This window comes from Pleurodeles waltl, chromosome 11 (genome assembly GCF_031143425.1).
Source record: "Pleurodeles waltl isolate 20211129_DDA chromosome 11, aPleWal1.hap1.20221129, whole genome shotgun sequence".
In the NCBI taxonomy this organism is placed as follows: domain Eukaryota; kingdom Metazoa; phylum Chordata; class Amphibia; order Caudata; family Salamandridae; genus Pleurodeles; species Pleurodeles waltl.
Window position 1 is genome coordinate 144210948 of NC_090450.1, and position 21525 is coordinate 144232472.

General features: G+C 47.3%; 1 protein-coding gene across 2 annotated transcripts in view; it reads right to left on the minus strand.

Annotated features, from left to right (window-relative positions):
* Positions 1-21525, minus strand: part of GMPS (guanine monophosphate synthase) — a 529284-nt gene that overhangs the window by 26234 nt on the left and 481525 nt on the right. For both annotated transcript variants that reach the window (XM_069213299.1, XM_069213300.1), the window contains one exon: positions 15794-15966. In XM_069213299.1, coding sequence (XP_069069400.1) covers positions 15794-15966 — 173 coding nt within the window. The remainder of the gene's footprint in view (positions 1-15793; positions 15967-21525) is intronic.

Here is a 21525-nt window from a genome sequence, read left to right on the forward strand (position 1 = left end):
CTGTGCTGAGTGAGGGGTCCCCAGAGTGGCTTAAGACATGCTGCAGCCCTTAGAGACCTTCACAAGTTGTATTCTCCGAGCATAAAGCAGAACTTTGGGAGGAACAAATATGCCTGCCACAGACGTCTAGACTCCTAGACTCTCTATCAGACTTGAAATGTGGGAAAGACTCAATGTCATGGGAGGCCAAAACGGCCTGTGCCACCAAAAGTTAATGAGTAGGATGTCTTATTAGATAAGCCAGATCACCAGGGGAAGGTCCGTGCCTGTTGGATATAGCCCAGTCAAGCGGTGCTCCTGTGTCAGGCTAAGCCCAAGCCCATAACAAAACATCATGAGGGCTTCGCTACAAGGAAGCACTGGTTCAAGCCCAGTTTGGCCATGACTGAGGACACCAATTAGGGGATCTGAAGTTAATTCCACTGAAGGAAGTGTCAGATCCAAAACAACAGCAACCCATCTCAGTATGTCTGCAAAAGAGAAGCTCGCTTCCATACCAAGTCTAGGTAGGGAAGTAGGCCTGAGGCTGGAGAAAAATCTAAGACACTAGCCACAGCTAAGTCAGTTACCCAGCTGTCCTCTCTATGAGGTTGATGAATATCCAACTCCTCCAACGCCTGTCCACCATCTCGCTCAGAAGTTTAAACATGACGGGACTTTTGTAGAGAAAGATCAGGGATATCAGGGTGACTAAAACCATTCCAGGTGTTGACAGGCGTCAAGGGGTCAATCCCTCAACATTGATTTCGAGTTCAAACGGAGAGAGGGATTCAACTTGGATCAGTGCCGCCAGCCGAGTCGTCTGAGTCGGCTGAACGGATACCAGGGCTGAAGGTGGGAACCACAATGGGCTGAGCACCAGAGCCCTAATGGCTTTGTCAACTGACGCTGAAGGCCTAACTGAAGCCGAGGGAGACCCTGCCGGCATGGACACAGTCAAGGCACTTCACACCTCCTTAGGACTCACAGGCATTCCAGAAGAAGGTGATTCACCAAAGACAGCATAAAGGGAAGCGTAATCTTTATGCATCTGGTCCACAATCGCCCCATCCCCTGAAATGGGAGAGAGACCCAAGATAGACTCCAACCTTAACTCCTCAACCAAAGAATGGTGAGATCTCGTGTGCGGTGAAGTCGGCAACTTTTGTGACTTTGACCGCTTGCGTCGAGACTTACCTCTTGTCATCAAAGGAGAATAGCATCATGAGAACGACTCCTTGAACAGGCCCGCGAACGGTCGTCAATACGAGAAGGTGACCTTGGTCGACGGGAAGACCTGGGCGGCTCAGACATACGCGCTGCCAGAAGCTTCACATGACCCTCCTGATTAGCCTTCGGACAATGTTGACATGAGAGGTCACAGTCTTCGGCGTCATGGTGCTCACCCATGCACTACATACAAATCCAGTGGGGGTCCATAGCAGACATTCGCCATCTACAGGTGTAGGAAAGAACCCTCTTTTTGCCATGGTTGCCTCCACTTTTTGCCTGCTGTCAGTATGCTTAGACTGTTTTCAATGGGATCCTGCTAACCAGGACCCCAGCAATTGTGCTCTCTCCCTCTAATTTTGGTTGCCTAGGATATCGCACACCCCACAATTGGCATACTGGTGCCCCCCATATAAGCCCCTAGTATATGGTACTTAGGTACCCAGGACATTAGGGCACCAAGGTAGCCCCCCCCCCCCAGCCCAGAGGGTAGGGTGCAAGTCCCTATGTGTGAGGGCACCTCTGCATGAGCAGAGGTGCCCCTACGAACTCCTGTTCCATTACACTGGACTTCGTAATTGCAGGGAAGCCATTTTACCCGTGTACTGGACACAGGTCACTAACTGTGTCCAGCTACATCATGGTAACTCCGAATCTGGGCATGTTTGGTATCAAACATGTAGGAATCCTACCCAATACTAACGCCAGTATTGGCTATATGATTCCATGCACTCTGGGGACTCCTTAGAGGACCCCCAGTATTGCTTCTAACAGTCTTCTGGGGTTTTCCAGGCAGCCTGCGCTGCTGCCATCCCTCAGAAGGTTTCTGCCTCCCTGCTGTTTGACCAGCTCAGGCAGAGAAAGGCAGAACAAAGGATTTCCTGTGGGAGAGGAAGGTAACACTCTCTCCCTTTGAAATAGGTGTTACAAGGTTTGGAAGGGGTAGCCTCCCCAAAGCCACCGGTTTGCTTTGAAGGGCACATATGGTGCCCTCCTTGCATAAACCGGTTTGCTCCAGTCCCTCGGTCCCTACTATGGTGCGAAACTGGACAAAGGCAAGGGGAGTGACCACTCCCCTGTCCCACACCACCCCAGTGGTGGTATGCAGAGCGCCTTCAGGTGAGCACTCGATTCTGCCATCTTCGATAAGATGGGTAGAGGCCCCTGGGAGCATCTGAGTGGCCAGGTCAGGCAGGTGATGTCACAGCCCCCTCCTGATAGGTGGTTAGCCTGCTAGGTGACCAACCCCCCTTCCTGGGCTTTTTAGGGTCTCCCTCTTTGGGGGGCGCGCTCTAATTTGATGTGCAAGATTCCACCAGGACTCTTCTGCTTCATTTACTTCATCTTCTGGCCACTCAAACCACAACTGGACTCTTCAGGAACCAACAATCTGCAACTTCAGCGAAGCCTCCATTTAAAACATTGTTTCTCTGGTTCCTTCCAGCAACTGCAACATTTCCCTGGCTGTGCATCGTCTCAGGTCAGCGAGATGCCAGCCTGCACCAAGAGGTAAGAAGGAATCTCCCTTGGAGTGAAGGAGTCACTCCACTACATCTGCAGGCACCAACTGCAACAACAACCGAAATTGCGTGGATTCTGCATCACAGGTGGTGGTCTGGAGTGGTCCCCTTGTTCCTCTCTGCCAGCTGTCCAATTTAGGAAATGGTAAGCCCTTGCCTCTCCTTGCAGGACATTACCCTTGTGCGCCGCAATTCTTGCAGCTACCAAGGCTTGTTTGCTCTTGCTCCATGGAATCTTCAGGCTCTGTGTAGCCCCGACCCTTCTTCCTCCAAGCACAGTCTCCTCTCTGCTGCTCCAGCAATGTGGAACTCCTTTTCAGCTGTGCTGACTGGGCCCCACTGCGACTTGCTGTGTCTGCTGTCCGAGGGTTGCCTGTGGGGGCTGCGACTGCTTCTAGTGACTCTCCAGACTGCTGAGGTCACCTCAGACTTCCCTCCAAGGGTCAAGTCCCCTGGGCCTTGGTGGTCCTCTTCAGCCTTGCAACTCCTCTTTTTCGCCTTTTGCATTTGCCCAGGCTTGTCAGTAATTCTCCAGCACCACTGAGCCACTGCAACCACACAGCCGATGTGGGACACCATCTGCGTTGCTTCAGGAACTTCTTTATCTTCTGCGCTGCACAGCTGGTCTTCCCACGTCGACCTGGTCCTGCATCTGCAGAAGGGTGGGTAATGGCACCTGCCACAACTGGACACTCCATCACAAACTAGACTTGGTTCCATTCCTTTGCAGGTCCTCTTCTGCCAGAATCTACCCTTGGGTTCTTCCAGTCTTGTCTGGTTCTTGCACAATCCTTCACCTAAGTCCTTCTGTTAGTTTTGGGGGAAACCACGTACTTACCTCTGCTCGCCTGGTCGCTGGGGGTCACTCTGGTACTCACATCTTGGTATTCCTTTTCCCTCCAGCTCTCCTCCAAAGACTCCACATCTTTGGGTGGGGGACTGTGTCTCGTATTCCACTTTCTTAGTATATGGTTTGGCCCTCCCCTAGGACCCTTACTATTTTCTAATAGTTTCGTTTTGCCAATGCTTGTTGTTTTTATGCTCCTTTCGGATTGCTACTGTGTATACAATTAGTGTTTACTTACCTCCAATTGGGGAGACTGTCTATTCAATATTCTAGTAATTGTGTTAGTATGATAAAGTACCTTTATTTTCATAACACTGTGTGATTCTTTCATGTGTGATAGTGCTGTGTGACTATAGTGGTATTGCATAAGCTTTGCATGTCTAAGTCTTGGCTGCTCATCCACAGCTACCTTAAGAGTGCCCTGGCTTCCTAGACACTGCCTACACTTCACTAATAGGGGCTACCTGGACCTGATATAAGGTGATAACACCAGGCCAGCTTCCTACAACAGGATCCACAGGGATTGAACTCCAAAGGCATGGAAAAACACACTGTTCCAAACACCAAAAATGGCAAAGTAAGCCGCAAACGGCCTGACTAACCGTTACTGGATCTGCGTTGCAAGCCTGGAAAAGAAAGAAGGGCCACTAGTGAAGGGGTTACATGGACTCCGCTGTTATCACAACCGGCAGATGATGTTGAGGGTGGAAAGTGCAGAGGAATATGGGCTGAGCAGATGGGTAACAGGCTGCACCCTGCTCCATGAACAGGAAACAAACAGCAATACAGCGCAACAATGTGTGGTAAACGGCTGAGGAACAAATTAACAGCAAAACAATGCAAACATTCGACAAACATTCAGTCAATGTGAGAATACTCAGCCGTTTGTCTGGAAGGCGCAGTATGTGCAGACAGGCAGCAGCTCAGGTATGCAGCACCAGTCGAGGCAGCGAAGATGCTTCAGTCCTTGGGCAGCCAGGTTTCAGAGGGGAGCAACATTTATCACATCCCCAATCATGTGAGTTTGGGGTGACTGCACTTATCTTGCTGCTCTAGGATCTGGCTCAGCGGTCGTGCGAGCTGTTTTGATGTGTCGTTTCAAGGACTCATAAGTCTAAAGAATGCAGCCACACCCTCCGGAGCTGCCCCAGGAGAAATGGCCATGAGCCCAGGACTAAGGGCTTTGTCTCATCAGTCTGGCCCAGGGGACCAAGACAAGGGGGTTGGGGTGGGACAGCACTACTGTGCAGCTAGCTGGTGTGTGCACACAGAGTCAGGCGAGGTCAAGAAGGTGCCTGGGCACAGCCCAAGATTCAGAGAGCGCTTAAGAGGGCCCAAGAACACCCTAGGAGAGGCACGGATTGCTGCAGTCCCAGGAAGAACGGGGGCCCTGGTAAGAAGTGAGGGTGGAGTCAATGGTTTTACAACTGCCAGGTATGCAGAGGTCAACATCCCCACCAGCCCCAGATTCCATGCCTAAGCAGATCTCTCCATCAGACCCCACAGGTCAGCAGGTTGCACCGCTCGGCCCCTGCGGTTATCAGAAGGGAGAACTCCTCACTCCAATAGGTCAGAGGGTCGAGGCGTCGCCACAGAGAGGGAGAGCCCAGGTGTGTGGCTAAGATGGCACTCCGCGCTCTCCCAAGTTGATTTGAGGCCTCCAACCAGGCCGCACTGTGTCCCCCCCTGGATCAGAAGAGCAGAGATGGGGGTAGGAGGAGGGCAAGCATGGTTCCAGGTGGTGCCCGAGAGTACAAAGTGTGGGGGCTAAAAATGACAGTCCTATACTCCAGAGCAGGTCAGAGAACCCAAGGTGGTGACCTGGCCCTAGACCGCATTGTGCCTAACTGTGGTCTCGGCCTTCTTTAGGGGAGGGGGTCTCTGACACTCTGTGGATGGAGAAACAGGACCGCTATCAGCCACAGGGTAGGATAATTCCCCAGTGGGGCAAAGGGGTGATGAGGCCACCCAGGCTAGCTAGCCCAGCCCTGCGCCACTCACCCCAACATGTGGGCCCCATCCCCCTGCCCTGATGTAGGGAGAAAGGTTGTGGCCACTTCAGCCTTAAAGCTGGATGGAGGTTCGCTCCAATCATTCTTCAAATGGGCCCAACTGGGCTGCATATGTGGAGCCTATAAGCCGCCCAAGCCAGGCACACATAATGGGCCAGCCCTGGCCCCCAGAGCACAGTGGGAGGTGTAGGGTGCAGTGGTTGTTGTGCTGTGCCCTAGTTACCCAATGCAGGTTGATGTGTTGCAGCCTTTGCAGTCAGCAGGGCCAGATCGTGGGCTACTCCTCGTCTGTGTGGCCCGCTCTGATTCAGAGACACCCGGCTACATGAGTGTTCTGGAAAGAAACTGAGTACTCCCATGCCGTGGGGATCAGACGTGTGGTGCAGTTTGCAGGGGAGTCCAAATACTGGTGACCGCCCGCTGAAGGGGTCGACCTCCCCACGGCTTTAGATGTTTCGAGGTCTGCACCGCACCCACGAGGTTCTCTTGCGCCAGGGAGCTCAATCTTCAGGTGGCAATCTCCTGCAGTGGCCAGACTCTGACAAATTTGATATTAGGAGGAAGACTGACTACTGTCATCTGCCGCCACTCAATGTGAGCTAAAGCAAGGGTATGCCTAATTATACTCTGACAGGAACCTGGGGCAATAAGAGTTACTTGCCTGCGGTAATTATGTTTGTGGTGGATAGTATATCGACTTGCAGATTTCTCAGGAGGGTAGAAGGTTGTGAGGGTACTGGATTGGGCCAGGTGAAATGGAGTGATCATCTTGGGAAGGAAAGTAGACCTGGTTTGCAACACAAATGTGTCTGGAAAGAAGGCAGGGCACCGGGGACAACAGATCAGGTCCTGCAACTCACTGACCCATCTACTAGATATGATGGTAACCAAAAATACCGTCTTGGGGGTCAACGTGTGAAGAATACAACTGTGTAGGGTCTTAAACAGAGTCCCTTATCAAGAAAATAAGAGCCAAATTCAAGTCCCACTGAGGAACATCAAAAGCAATGGGAGGAATAAAAGATAGTCAGGCCTTTAAGAAAAGTTAAGACAATTCGAGATCTCAACAGGAATGGATGGTCGGCAGACAGAGGAAGGTGACTAAATAAGCCCTTCAAAGTGCCAATGGCACATCCTCTTTCAGCTAGGGAAAGCATGAACTGCAGCACTTGGTACAGCTTGCCCTGCAATGGGATCCACGCTTGTCTGCACACCAAGCAACACAGTTGCCCATCAGCTGGAGTATACTGACCTAATGCAGGGACAACGTGTAGACAATGTCTACCACCTCTGCTGGCAGCTACAAGGATCTCAATTGTTCTTGCTGAATCATCAGGCAAGAAGGTGGAGGCCTCAGAGATTGGGACACAGAACCGTCCCCCTGGCTGGGAGAGAATGTCTGGCCAGAATGGCAGGTGGAGAAAAGGACATGTCGAGAAGGACAGAAGGTCTTTGTACACCACTCTTCTCAGCCAATCTGGGGTTATAATAATAACTTGGGCATGGTCTTGGCAAATCTTCATCAGAACCCAATAAAGAGCATAACGCAGTGGAAAGTTACCCATCAATGAAAACGCATTCCCCTAACTACAAGGCTCCCCTTGACAGATATGGGATGGTGCAGAATTGCTGCCACTGAGCATTTTCTGAAGAAGTGAATCCGTCCACCCGAGGAGTGACCCACTGAGGGAAGATATCCTGTCTATCTCCAGCAGAAAACGGTTCTCTTGATCGGCAAGATAACGTTGGCTCAGGCTGCAACCTTTAACATTCAAATACATTGCTAGGGGTTGGTGGTGCCCTCCCGAAACCAGTCTCAGAGCCTTCCAACAAAGAATGTGAGACCCCACTCCTCCTTGTTTGTTCACATTATAGTTGTGTTGTCCATCTAGAGTTGGATGCCGACCTACAATTGAGGAGAAGAAGGCCTTGAGTGCAAGGTGAACCACTCACAATTCTAGCTGGTTGATATGCAGCACCTGCTCCTCTGGATACAAGAGCACTCTGATCTTCAGTTCCTGGCACTGGTTTTACAGGAGTGGAAGAACAAGACCACATTTGTTTGAGCCAGTAAAATAGGCTAGTCTTGTTCCAATTTTTGTTTTTAACAGGGGGAAGCATGCAATGCTTCTCCCCAGCTAGGAAATCTTCCATTCCCCCTCCTCTAATGTTCCACACCGTGCACCAGTCCCTCCATACATTTACCACCTGCTCAAAGCAAGTGGTGTTTACAAAACAATCACTGGAATGGTGAATTATGTGTAGTTTTAGAGCCAGAAAAACAAGCCCTATGCAGTAATTAAACATGCCAAAGGGTTTAACACATAGATGTACAGTCCTAGGTGAATTTATCATTACAGTGTGGTAAATCCACATGAAAATATACCATGCCTGTAAATCTTCTCCAGTACTTTGCAATTCTTAAGTGGGGCCCAAGTGTACTTCCCTCACCATTATCACGTGGTTATGCACTGCCTGGCAAATGTTAGTGTTCAGTTTTGCAGGACCATTTAATAAATTATCAAATGAATCTAGAACTGCATTAATGTTGATCATCACTGTAAATGGCTGGAGGTTAAGCTTCTTGGTCAGGGTACCACTCAAGCTGTTTGCAATGTCTTCAATGAAATATCTTCTATAGTGGGATACCCTGAAGAACAAGTTACTTACATTTAGTAATGTTCTTAATAGTGGATTCTCGAGCTAACCTCAGTTTCCACAGGTGTCATCTGGCCTGGATCTGAAAGATTTGATCAGCAATGCTCCTGCGTCCAGTAGGTATCGTCTTGCAGTTCTGTGTTGACTTTGTTCAGTACCTGAAGTGAAGAGGGAGCTGCATATAAGCGCCACCTCTGTTTGTCAATGTCAGTTTCTTTTTCAACTCTGTTGACACCCTCAGGTGCAGAGACCAACAATATTTAGAGGCACCTGCAGGCAGATTCTGAAATTGGAAACTTTGTATATGGGAAATAAGAATAGGGAGATATGAGGGTGGTGAGGAATCTATGGACTTTAATATGATTGACTAAAAGCTTAAAACTCTTCCAGGGTCAGGTCAATTGCATCTCTTCTCCTTTTTCGAGGGATAAGGCGAACACAGGACGTTGGGAGAATGATGGATTGCTCAACATGGAAAGCAGACAAGACTTTTGACAAAACAGCCATCCTAATGTTCGACACCACTATCTGGGGCGAACAGTGGTATAAGGCAGCTATGTCAAGAGCTTGAAGTTCACTCACTATACGAACCTCTAAAGTCCTCACAATCAGAATCACAATCTTCAAAGTCAGGAGATGTTGTGGACTAATTCAAATGGTGTGCACATGAAGAAAGTGAGGACTAAATTAAGATACTAATGTAGCATCACAACAGGTTTTAGAGGAAATAAATGAGCCAAACCTTTTAGAAATCGGAACACAGACGATTGGCCACTTAAATGTAAAAAGGCCAACAATAACCTTTAATGGATTCCCAATGTCAGTTCTTGCTGGACAGAGATAAAATGAACAGAAGTCTATCAGAAAGCTTGGCCTGCAATGGATCAGTATCACGCATGCCACAGAAAGCTGCAAACATATCCCCACTCCCGTTGTAGGCAGACATAGTAGAAAGATGCCTGACAGCCAGGACAACTTCAGAAGAAGATCAAATGCAGTTAACTGCAACCGGTTAACCAGCAAGCATTGAGGTGCAGATTGTGCTGGTTCGGCTGAAGGATCCTTCCTTGGAGCTTCAACAGGAAGTTCTTTCAAAGTGGTAGACCCAACAGGGATAGAGGATCATACCCAAGAGGTCTGGATAGCAAACTCATCTTGCCCAATCCAGGGGCACTAGTCATTCCTTATCTTCTCCAAAGTCTGCGCAGGAAAGGCTGTGGTGGAAAGGCATACAGGAGTCCCAGTGCTCACTTTATCTGGAATGCATCTCTGAGATAAAGCCTTTCAGGAACCCTACAGAAAGGAAAAGTTCTGACATTGTGCATTATTGATGGAGGCAAAAATATTGAGCTGGGGTTCTCTCCACTGCTGGAAGATGCCCTGTGCCACCTTCAGATGTAAATGCCATGCTTGAACCACAGGTGCTGCTGGCTGAGTTCGTCCACCATGGAATTGAAGGTTCCTGCGTGGTGGTTCGTGACCAGGAAGGTGCCCTGGTATCCCAGCCTGCTCCAGAGATGAAGTGTGTCCAGACACAGGAGCCATGAGCCCACCCAACCCTGCCTATTGCAGTGCCATGTGGTGTTGGTGTTGTCAGTGATAACCTGAACCACCCTCCCTTTGATAGATGGTAAGTTGGTTGTCAGTGCCACACAGATGGGCTAAAGCTCCAACAGACTGATGTGGCGACAGATCCGTGCTGGAAGCTAGAGTCCTCTGATTTCCAAATCTCCAAGATGACCTGCCCATCCCAACAGTGATGCGTCTGCACCACTGTCCGCTCTGGTTGGAGTGGGAAGAACGGGTCTGCCACAATGGTCTAACTACAGTTGAGCCAGCACTTAAGATCTTTTGCAGTCTGCACTAAAACCTAGATGGAATCCAACAGGCTACCCTCGAGACAGAGCCACTGATACTTGAGGTAGCATTGTAGAGCACGTATAAGCCACCTGGCATAATTTATGAACAGGATGCAGGAAGCCAGAGGAACAGAAGTCTCAGAGCCACTCGCACCCAGATCCAGGACTGAGGTTGGAATGTCGGGACCATAGCCTGAACGTGCTGGGTTTGTGTTGCAGGGAAGGCCTAAAGCTGACTGTATTGAAGATGGCTCCAATAGAAGGGAAACACACGCAAAAAGTACTGATGCAAAACACTGTATTTTGCCAGTAGAGTAAGAAGTCATGGTTACTCTTACAATCACGACAAAATGTGCTCAACCACCTATAATATGGAATGCTAGATCATTGGGCCCCTCCTGGCACCAGTTTGTATGATCCAGATGTGAGCTACAACCAAAGTACTGGGGTGCTTGTGAGGTGCTTCACGATGGAATATTGGATGAAGCTAATGGTGAGCAGTGTAGGTGTCAGGGGAGGTGCCAAGTTGCAGCGGGAGTAGAAAGCAAACAGGTGTGTTAGAAATTGGTCTCTGGTTGACAGAGTTATGCACCCTGATCAAACAGAAACCACAATCCAAGTCACGGTAAGTCACAAACACACCCTAAATTAACCTGTGCTCACTCTCTGGTAGCTTGGCACAGAACAGCCAGTCTTAACTTAAGATGCAATGTGGAAAGTATTTGTGCAACATTTCAAACAGTAAAAATGCCACACAAAAACATTCCCCACCAGGTTAGAAAAACAGAAGGAACAGTTTACCTGTAACTCCAGTTCTCTCATAGTGGATTTTCCAGGGTAAGTCATAAGCACTGACTAGTCCCATCCACGTGTGGTGATCCCTCAGCACTTCTTTAAAATATCTTAAGTGGATGTTTTCACCTTTCTTCAGGAAGCCCTGTAAAGACACTTAAGAGACAAATAATGCAGCCTTTGTACATAGGGTACGCTGGCTGAACTCCATCTTAAATCAAAAAAGGGCCAGCACATTATAATTTAAGAGCAATTTGTAAACAGACTGAATCTCCCTCACAAACCACTTTTGCTAAATAGAGATGAAGGAGAGGAGGGCAAGGTAGCCCCATAAGTTGCTATTCTAAGACTAAAAGAGAAACAGTGCCTTTGAGAACTCAGACCACAAGTATCCCATCAAGCACAGCTGGTGGCAGTTGCTTCAGTTCTTTTTGAAGGCGATGTGAGACCTATGTAGAGGCACAGACCTCTGTCTATTACACCGGGTAGGAGGGAGGGTTGCTTATGACTTATCATGGAAATTCCCCTACGAGAGAACTAGAGTTACAAGTAAGAAACTGTTCCTTCTCTCATAGGGGATTTTCATGTATAGTCAAAAGCACTGAATAGAATAGCAAGCCCATCCCTACAGCGAGCAGGAGGAGAGACAGAATGAACTAGAACATTTAATCAAATAGGTTTCTAAAGCAAGCCTGCACTACTTAAGCGTTTGCTCTAGCACCAGAATCTAGGCAGTAGCGTTTAGTGAATGTGTGAACTGATATCCAGTATGCTGCTTTGCAAATCTCTGTGATAGGAATATTGCGCAGCAAAGCAGCAGTAGCTGCTTTCCCTCTAGTATAATGTGCTTTTGGTCTAGCAGGAAGTGCTTTGTACGTTTTTTGATAGGACAGTAAAATACATGAGACTATCCATCGCAAAATAGATTGCTTAGAGGTGGTTAAGCCTGTACGGAGGGGACCATAGTTGATAAACAATTGGTCTGATTTGCGGAAGCTTCATGTCTTGTCAAGGTAGAATTTAAGAATTTGTTATACATCCAGGGAATGGAAAGATCTTTCCGCTGGAGTAGAGGGATTCTGATTTTTTTTTTTAGCAAAGAGGTTGTTTAGGTGATATGGAAGTCCGAAACCACCTTAGGAAGGGAATTTCTGGTGAGTCTCCATGACTACTTTGTGTGAATGAAATACGGTGCATAGTTTGTGTGAACACCCCCCCCCCCCCCCCACCTACAGAGTTGCCTGGATTTCACTAACTGCCGACAGATGTGATGGCCACCAGGGATGTGTTTTTACAAGATAAGTGTTGGAGAGAGGCCTTATGTATGGGTTAGAAGGGATCTTACATAAGGCGTGAAAGAAGTACATTAAGCTTCCATGGAGAATGGTGTTCTATATCCGGGTTGCTAAGTAGGAGAAGGATCTTCCTCCTGCTGTACTTTCCTGGATACTGGGGACGACTACAAGGGCGAGCTGGGAGAAGCAGAGACGTCTGTTGGGTACGTAAAAGGTGAGGCGGTGGTTGAGGTATATTGGTCCTATGTTGTGCAGTGCCTTGAAGGTGTGGATCTTTAGTCTGTATGTGATGCGCTTGTTGACTGAGAGCCAGTATTAGTCTCCGAGGTGGGAGGAAATTCAGCTGCAAAGGGGGATGTCCAGGATGAATCTGTCTGCAGCATTCTGGACTCTTTGTAGCCTTGAAGGTTCTTGGTAATGCCAGCATAGAGGGAGTTGCCGTATTCCATTTTGCTGGTGATGAGTGCGTGGGTGACAGTCTTCCTCGTGTCGGGGGCAATCCATTTGAAAATCTTCCACAGGAGATGGAGGGTGTGGAAGCTAGATGAGATGACCGCGTTAACTTGGTGGGTCATCGATAAAGAGGAGTCCAGGAGGATGCCCAGGTTGCACGCATTATCAGTGGGGGTGTTACCCAGAGTGGTGAGCCACCAGGAGTCGTTCCAGTTAGAAGGGGTGGAGCCGATCACGAGGATATCTGTCTTGACCGAGTTAAGCTTGAAGCAGCTGGCCTCCATCCAGGTGGCAACTGCTCTCATTCTGTTGTGGAAATTCCTCTTGGTTTGTGCAGAGTCCTTGGACAGGGAGAGGATCAGTTGGGTGTCATCGGCATAGGAGACTGTTTGGCTCGTATTAATTGGTGATCTTAGCGTGCAGACCAAGTAGACATTGAAAAGCTTTGGGCTGAGTGAGGATCCTAGGGGCACTCCGCAGCAAGTGCCTTTAGGTTCTAATATGAACGGTGGTAGTCTGACTCTGTGTACTTCCGGTGAGGAAGAAACGGATTCAGTTCAGGGCTTTGTCTCGGATGCCGGCATCGTGTAGTCTATCGCAAAGGGTGGAGTGGAAGACGCTGTCAAATGCAGCGGAAAGGTCGAGGAGGATGAGTGCAGCTGTGCCTCCGTGGTCCAGTATGATGTGTATGTCGTCGGTGGCTGCTAGGAGTGCAGTTTCGGTGCTGTGGTTGCTTGTGAATGCAGATTGGGAAGGGTCTAGGAAACGGTGTATCTCGAGGAATTCAGTGAGTTTCTGGTTGGTGGCTTTCTCTGTTAGCTTGGCTGGGAAAGTGAGTAGAGAGGTGGGTCTGTAGTTCTTCAGCTCCCTTGGGTCTGTGGTGGGTTTCTTGAGAAGCAGACTGATTTTGGTGTTTCCAGTCTGAGGGTAATGTGGCGGTCTTGAAGGATAGTATGATGGTTCAGCAGAGTTCCGGAGCTATGGTGGCACTGGCCAGTTTGAAGACATGATGAGGGCATAGATCTGAGAGTTTCTCCCGAGTGGATGGAGTTCATCAGTCTTTGGGTGCCCTCCATGGTGATGGGGGTCCAGAAGCTCAGTATATGGTGGGGGGCTAGGTCGGTAGTGGTAGGCGGTGCAGGCGGCTTTGGTTCCTGAATCCTTCGTAGATGTCCTAAATCTTACAGTTAAAGAAGGTGGCGATGTTGCTGCAGAGAACTTGGTAGGGAGGGATGAGGTGTCTGCCCTGGGGTTTGTGAACTCTTGACAATGGTAAAGAGTTCTTTGCTGTTGTAAGTGCTGGTGTTGAGGCACACTTGAAAGGATGCTTTTTTTTGGCTTCTCTGATGTTCTGGTGGTGCGTGGTAACAGCATTTTTGTAGGCTGTGCGGTCTTCTGTGGATTTGCTGAACCTCCATTTACGTTCCAATTGTCTGCAGGTGTGCTTGGATTCCTGTAGGTCTGGCGTAAACCACTTGGATGTTTTGCTTTGTCGAGTCCCTGTTGATTTATTTTGCAGTGTGAGTGTGTGTGTGAGGGGGGGTGCGGGGGAGAGGCTACACTGTTGAGTTTGAAAGCCAGCGGTGCAGGTTGCTTGTGGCTTTATTAGCATCCACTGCGTCTGGTGGGAGGGACTGGTTGAGGGCATTGGTGAGCTGTGCTTCTGTGACTTTGCCCCAGCTTCGGCACTAGCTCAGAAGCCATGCTGCCAAAGTTTTGCTGTAGACAAGGAAGGAGTTGTTACCCTACATCCATGCCTCGATGAGATGGAGGCTGGTTATTTATATTTGAGAGATGTGCATTCTTTCACGGCATGGTGGATGCGTTCGTAACTAGGTTGCGCTGTGTTTTCCAGTACAATAGACACCCTATAAGTTGACTTTAGATCACTGTGCTACCATGACTTCATTTGAGGATCCTTTTGGTTTTTTGACTGTGATGATACATATATACACATGAATATCGGATTAGTGACCTGTTGGTGCTTCTTACAACTCTTATCTGTCCTGATGATGACCCATTTGTAATTCAGATACGGCTAGGGTTACAAAGTCTACAACTAACCTAATTTGTACTGTTATATTTAATATTTCAAAGTATTCAAGACTATCAAAAATGTGCATGTTGAAAAATCATACTTCTACAGCCACGTCTCATAACTGTATAGATTTCTAAATATCACTGCTGCACTTTAAGTTCACCAATTTACCACCTCACTGCGCCAACACTCGATAGGAGCACCTAATTTAACTGATTTAATTTAAAATATATATATTTTTTTCCCTATTCAATTTTTACTGTTTTTAAATGCAAATTCTTGAAGTACTGATTGATGGTGGTACATTGACTCGAGAATATTTGATTTATTCTATAAGTATTACCTTTATTTAGTTGAAATAGGATCCTACCTTTCCTTTGCCGTGGGAGTTTAGGCTTATACTTCCACCGTACGGACCACAGTATTATATTTGTACTCTTCCAGTATGGGGTAAAATAAGTGCACTTATTCATAACTAACTGAGGTCCCTCTTTTACCACTCGACAGCAACAAAAGGTGCCAACTTTGCAGAGCTGACTTTATAAAACAATGAAATGAATGAATTTATTTTTACTACCTAGAAAAAGTGTGTGGGCTGGAAAAGGCACAGGTAGCATAAAAAAGGCAGGTTCAGCTGTCAAAAGTGAATATACATTTCCTTAGTAGATCCGTATATTTCACATTGGGGGGATGGGGGCGAGAAACACTTAAGGAAAGTCATTATTCTAGAGGCTGGGATAACAGAATATCTCTAATTGTGCGCTGTTACATATATAGGAATGTGAATAACTTGGTCGTGCAAAGTCACAATGAAGAGCAGATATACTTAAGGTCTGCAAAGGCATCCATCATCTCAATAGAAACGGTCTTCTTAACTGGTGCTGTTTGCAATTTTAAAGCTTCAAATCTATTTTCATTACTGCAGAAGAGGGTGAGTATTAATCTTATAGGACAACGTTTTTACTGGAACACCATCTTACACAAATCAAGTAGTTAGTAGCTCGTCATCAAGGATGAAAACTGTAGTTTGAAAAGCAGATGAACAGACTCAACTATGACAGACGAAAGCAGCAGCTTTAGCAAAAGATTATTTTGAAACAAAAAATGTACCTCTTCCGGAATCTCAATCCCTGGAGTTGCTGGTACACCAGTCATAAAGTCACTTGTGATAAAGGTTCGGATCACAACAGATCTTTGACAGGAAGGCTGTTTTTGTAAGGTATCCCGATCAAAATGTAATGGTGTCAAAATCACTGGCATCTGACTGATTTTGCCCACAAAACCTTCAAAAATAAAAGTCAGCATATCAAGCAATGGTTTCAAAGGACAGTCCGTTTTATTTATTTAAAAAACAACGGCACAAGCAATCCATTTTATTTTAGAGGAAGATCACAACTGTAAATTGTTGTTTCTGCACATCAATTACTTCACGTGCTATTGAACAATAAGTTTAGAAGTAAAATGAACCCATCATTGTTAACAGGTCTGGACTCAATTGTTCCACGCAAATGGTTCAAATATTGATATCTGTAGCTTCTAAAATAGCACTCGACCTGCAGGTACTAAAAAGAACATTTCTGTTGACAGTTCAAATCTTTAGGGGCAAGCACTGCTGACTAAAGTAGGAAATTCACAATTAAACTTGTCCACATTCTAAAACGTTGACATGTTTCTGACAATGCACTGTGGAAGTCGGAATGACTAGGTTGTAATCACTCAAAAGAAATAGTTACTTACTTGTATCTATCGTAGTGATCTTCATTAAGGTCCTGAAGGTCACAGTAATTCCCTACTGCATGCAGGGTACCCCATAACATTGAAACCATATAGTTAAATCCAAGTCTGGTGCAAAACCAGCATAATAAATGCTATACAGGACTTTCCAAAGGCCATTCTGGTTGATTTTAGATTCTGGAACTAACACAATTCCAAGCCCAGTCCATGTAAAAAATAAAAATAATAATAATTAAAAAAAAGCTCGGCAGTATCATACTTAAAATTAAAAATAATTAAAGAAGAAAAAAAGGTTTGTCCGACTTCGTATTGACATATTTAAGGAAAAAAGGCAACCTATGCCTCCAAGTTCAAAGGTTTCCAAATCCCATTATTGTTTCTACCGGCAGTTGTAAACTGACCTTGCATTCTTTCTTCAACCATTTTTCTGAATCTATGATCTTGATCCTAATGAAGTTTAGACTACAATAGCATGCAAATCCTTAACCCGACAACTTGTGGTAAGGGGTAGAGACGAAATCTACTCCAGGCTCTTAACAGTAATGAGAAGTTAGGTAAAAATATTATTGATGGTCTTGATCCACAACAAAATCAGCTTTTGTGCTAGTCGAAGCAATAGTGTCTTGTTAAAGTATGGAGATATTTCCAAGAAGCCGAGCTACAAATTTCCACTAACAGAATAACTTGCAAATAGGAGGTAGTATAGCTGCTCTCTCCTGTTTTTAGTAAATAGAGGTTTATTTGTCAGTTGACCATATAAGGAGATGCAATCCACAATCCATCAAGAGATCAACTGTTTCACAGTCACTACATCTGTACGACCTAGTTCAAAGTTAATGAAAAGCTGCTTAGGCCTTGTAGTCCATTTGGATTTCTCCTGGAGAAGTGCAACACTCTCCTAATTTCCAAACTATGTAGACCTTCAGTTGAAGTGGAAGGTTTACTGAAACATACTAGGCGAGTTAAATACTGATTTATGTGAAAACCTTTTTACCACCCTCCCTGTTGAAATGGAAGACTACATGGTTTGTCAGACTTTTCAGGGGTTTAAGGTTATTTGCTACTTGTGCCCAGGGTACAACTGTGTAGGAGGCTGGACTGGCTTGTAGTGAGTACCAAGGGGTACTTGCACCTTGCACCAGGCCCAGTTATCCCTTATTAGTGTATAGGGTGTCTAGCAGCTTAGGCTGATAGATAATGGTAGCTTAGCAGAGCAGCTTAGGCTGAACTAGGAGACGTGTGAAGCTACTACAGTACCACCTAGTGTCATATGCACAATATCATAAGAAAACACAATACACAGTTATACTAAAAATAAAGGTACTTTATTTTTTATGACAATATGCCAAAGTATCTTAGAGTGTACCCTCAGTGAGAGGATAGGAAATATACACAAGATATATATACACACAATAGCAAAAATATGCAGTATAGTCTTAGAAAACAGTGCAAACAATGTATAGTTACAATAGGATGCAAGGGGGAAACATAGGGATAGGGGCAACACAAACCATATACTCCAAAAGTGGAATGCGAACCACGAATGGACCCCAAACCTATGTGACCTTGTAGAGGGTCGCTGGGACTATTAGAAAATAGTGAGAGTTAGAAAAATAACCCTCCCCAAGACCCTGAAAAGTGAGTGCAAAGTGCACTAAAGTTCCCCTAAGGACAAAGAAGTCGTGTTAGAGGAATAATGCAGGAAAGACACAAACCAACAATGCAACAACTGTGGATTTCCAATCTAGGGTACCTGTGGAACAAGGGGACCAAGTCCAAAAGTCACAAGCAAGTCGGAGATGGGCAGATGCCCAGGAAATGCCAGCTGCGGGTGCAAAGAAGCTTCTACTGGACAGAAGAAGCTGAGGTTTCTGCAGGAACGAAAAGGGCTAGAGACTTCCCCTTTGGTGGACGGATCCCTCTCGCCGTGGAGAGTCGTGCAGAAGTGTTTTCCCGCCGAAAGAACGCCAACAAGCCTTGCTAGCTGCAAATCGTGCGGTTAGCGTTTTTGGACGCTGCTGTGGCCCTGGAGGGACCAGGAGGTCGCAAATTGGACCAGCAGAGAGAGGGGACGTCGAGCAAGACAAGGAGCCCTCTCTGAGGCAGGTAGCACCCGGAGAAGTGCCAGAAACAGACACTACGAGGATGCGTGAAACGGTGCTCGCCGAAGTTGCACAAAGGAGTCCCACGTCGCCGGAGACCAACTTAGAAAGTCGTGCAATGCAGGTTAGAGTGCCGTGGACCCAGGCTTGGCTGTGCACAAAGGATTTCCGCCGGAAGTGCACAGGGGCCGGAGTAGCTGCAAAAGTCGCGGTTCCCAGCAATGCAGCCCAGCGAGGTGAGGCAAGGACTTACCTCCACCAAACTTGGACTGAAGAGTCACTGGACTGTGGGGGTCACTTGGACAGAGTCGCTGGATTCAAGGGACCTCGCTCGTCGTGCTGAGAGGAGACCCAAGGGACCGGTAATGCAGCTTTTTGGTGCCTGCGGTTGCAGGGGGAAGATTCCGTCGACCCACGGGAGATTTCTTCGGAGCTTCTGGTGCAGAGAGGAGGCAGACTACCCCCACAGCATGCACAAGCAGGAAAACAGTCGAGAAGGCGGCAGGATCAGCGTTACAGAGTTGCAGTAGTCGTCTTTGCTACTATGTTGCAGGTTTGCAGACTTCCAGCACGGTCAGCAGTCGATTCCTTATCAGAAGGTGAAGAGAGAGATGCAGAGGAACTCGGCTGAGCTCGTGCATTCGTTATCTAAAGTTTCCCCAGAGACAGAGACCCTAAATAGCCAGAAAAGAGGGTTTGGCTACCTAGGAGAGAGGATAGGCTACTAACACCTGAAGGAGCCTATCAGAAGGAGTCTCTGACGTCACCTGGTGGCACTGGCCACTCAAAGCAGTCCAGTGTGCCAGCAGCACCTCTGTTTCCAAGATGGCAGAGGTCTGGAGCACACTGGAGGAGCTCTGGACACCTCCCAGGGGAGGTGCAGGTCAGGGGAGTGGTCACTCCCCTTTCCTTTGTCCAGTTTCGCGCCAGAGCAGGGCTAAGGGGTCCCCTGAACCGGTGTAGACTGGCTTATGCAGAATTGGGCACCTCTGTGCCCAACAAAGCATTTCCAGAGGCTGGGGGAGGCTACTCCTCCCCTGCCTTCACACCATTTTCCAAAGGGAGAGGGTGTCACACCCTCTCTCAGAGGAAGTTCTTTGTTCTGCCATCCTGGGCCAGGCCTGGCTGGACCCCAGGAGGGCAGATGCCTGTCTGAGGGGTTGGCAGCAGCAGCAGCTGCAGTGAAACCCCAGGAAGGGCAGTTTGGCAGTACCAGGGTCTGTGCTACAGACCACTGGGATCATGGGATTGTGCCAACTATGCCAGGATGGCATAGAGGGGGCAATTCCATGATCATAGACATGTTACATGGCCATATTCGGAGTTACCATTGTGAAGCCACATATAGGTAGTGACCTATATGTAGTGCACGCGTGTAATGGTGTCCCCGCACTCACAAAGTTCAGGGAATTGGCTCTGAACAATGTGGGGGCACCTTGGCTAGTGCCAGGGTGCCCACACACTAAGTAACTTTGCACCTAACCTTTACCAGGTAAAGGTTAGACATATAGGTGACTTATAAGTTACTTAAGTGCAGTGTAAAATGGCTGTGAAATAACGTGGACGTTATTTCACTCAGGCTGCAGTGGCAGGCCTGTGTAAGAATTGTCAGAGCTCACTATGGGTGGCAAAAGAAATGCTGCAGCCCATAGGGATCTCCTGGAACCCCAATACCCTGGGTACCTCAGTACCATATACTAGGGAATTATAAGGGTGTTCCAGTAAGCCAATGTAAATTGGTAAAAATGGTCACTAGCCTGTTAGTGACAATTTGGAAAGAAATGAGAGAGCATAACCACTGAGGTTCTGATTAGCAGAGCCTCAGTGAGACAGTTAGTCACTACACAGGTGACACATTCAGGCACACTTATGAGCACCGGGGCCCTGGGTTACCAGGGTCCCAGTGACACATACAACTAAAACAACATATATACAGTGAAAAATGGGGGTAACATGCCAGGCAAGATGGTACTTTCCTACACAGCCCCCCCCCCCCCAAACGAAGGACAATAAGACTAGCCATGACCTGATGAGTCTTCATTGTCTAAGTGGAAATATATGGAGAGTCCATCTGCATTGGAGTGGCTACTCCCAGGTCTATGTTCCACTGTATAGTCCATTCCCTGTAGGGATATGGACCACCTCAACAATTTAGGATTTTCACCTTTCATTTGTTTTAGCCAAAGTAGAGGTTTGTGGTCTGTCTGAACAATGAAGTGAGTGCCAAACAGGTATGGCTTCAACTTCTTCAGAGCCCAGACCACAGCAAAGGCCTCCCTCTCAATGGCAGACCAACGCTTTTCTCTAGGGGTCAACCTTCTACTAATAAAAGCAACAGGTTGATCCTGGCCCTCAGAATTAAGTTGTGATAGGACTGCCCCTACTCCTAATTCAGATGCATCAGTCTGGACATAGAATTTTTTAAGAGTAACAAGGGCTTTTCAGGACAGGTGCAGAGCACATGGCCTGCTTCAGCTCCTCAAAAGCTTTCTGACAGTTTGCTGTCCATAATACCTTTTTAGGCATTTTCTTGGATGTGAGGTCATTAAGAGGGGCTGCAATGGAGCCATAGTTCTTAATGAACCTCCTGTAATACCCAGTGAGGCCTAGGAAGGCTCTCACCTGAGTGGTAGGGGGAACCCAATCAATAATTGTTTGGATTTTCCCCTGAAGTGGTGCAATCTGTTCCCCACCAACAAGGTGTCCCAGATAAACCACCTTACCCTGCCCTATCTGGCACTTTGAAGCCTTGATAGTGAGGCCTGCCTTTTGCAGGGCCTCCAAAACTTTCCATAGGTGGACCAGGTGATCATCCCAGCTGGAGCTAAAGACAGCTATATCGTCCAAATATGCTGCACTGAAAGCTTCCAGCCCTTGCAGGACTGTGTTCACCAACCTCTGAAAAGTGGCAGGTGCATTTTTCAAACCAAAAGGCTTTACAGTAAACTGGTAATGTCCTCCAATGGTTGAAAATGCAGTCTTAGGTTTAGCATCTTCTGACAATTT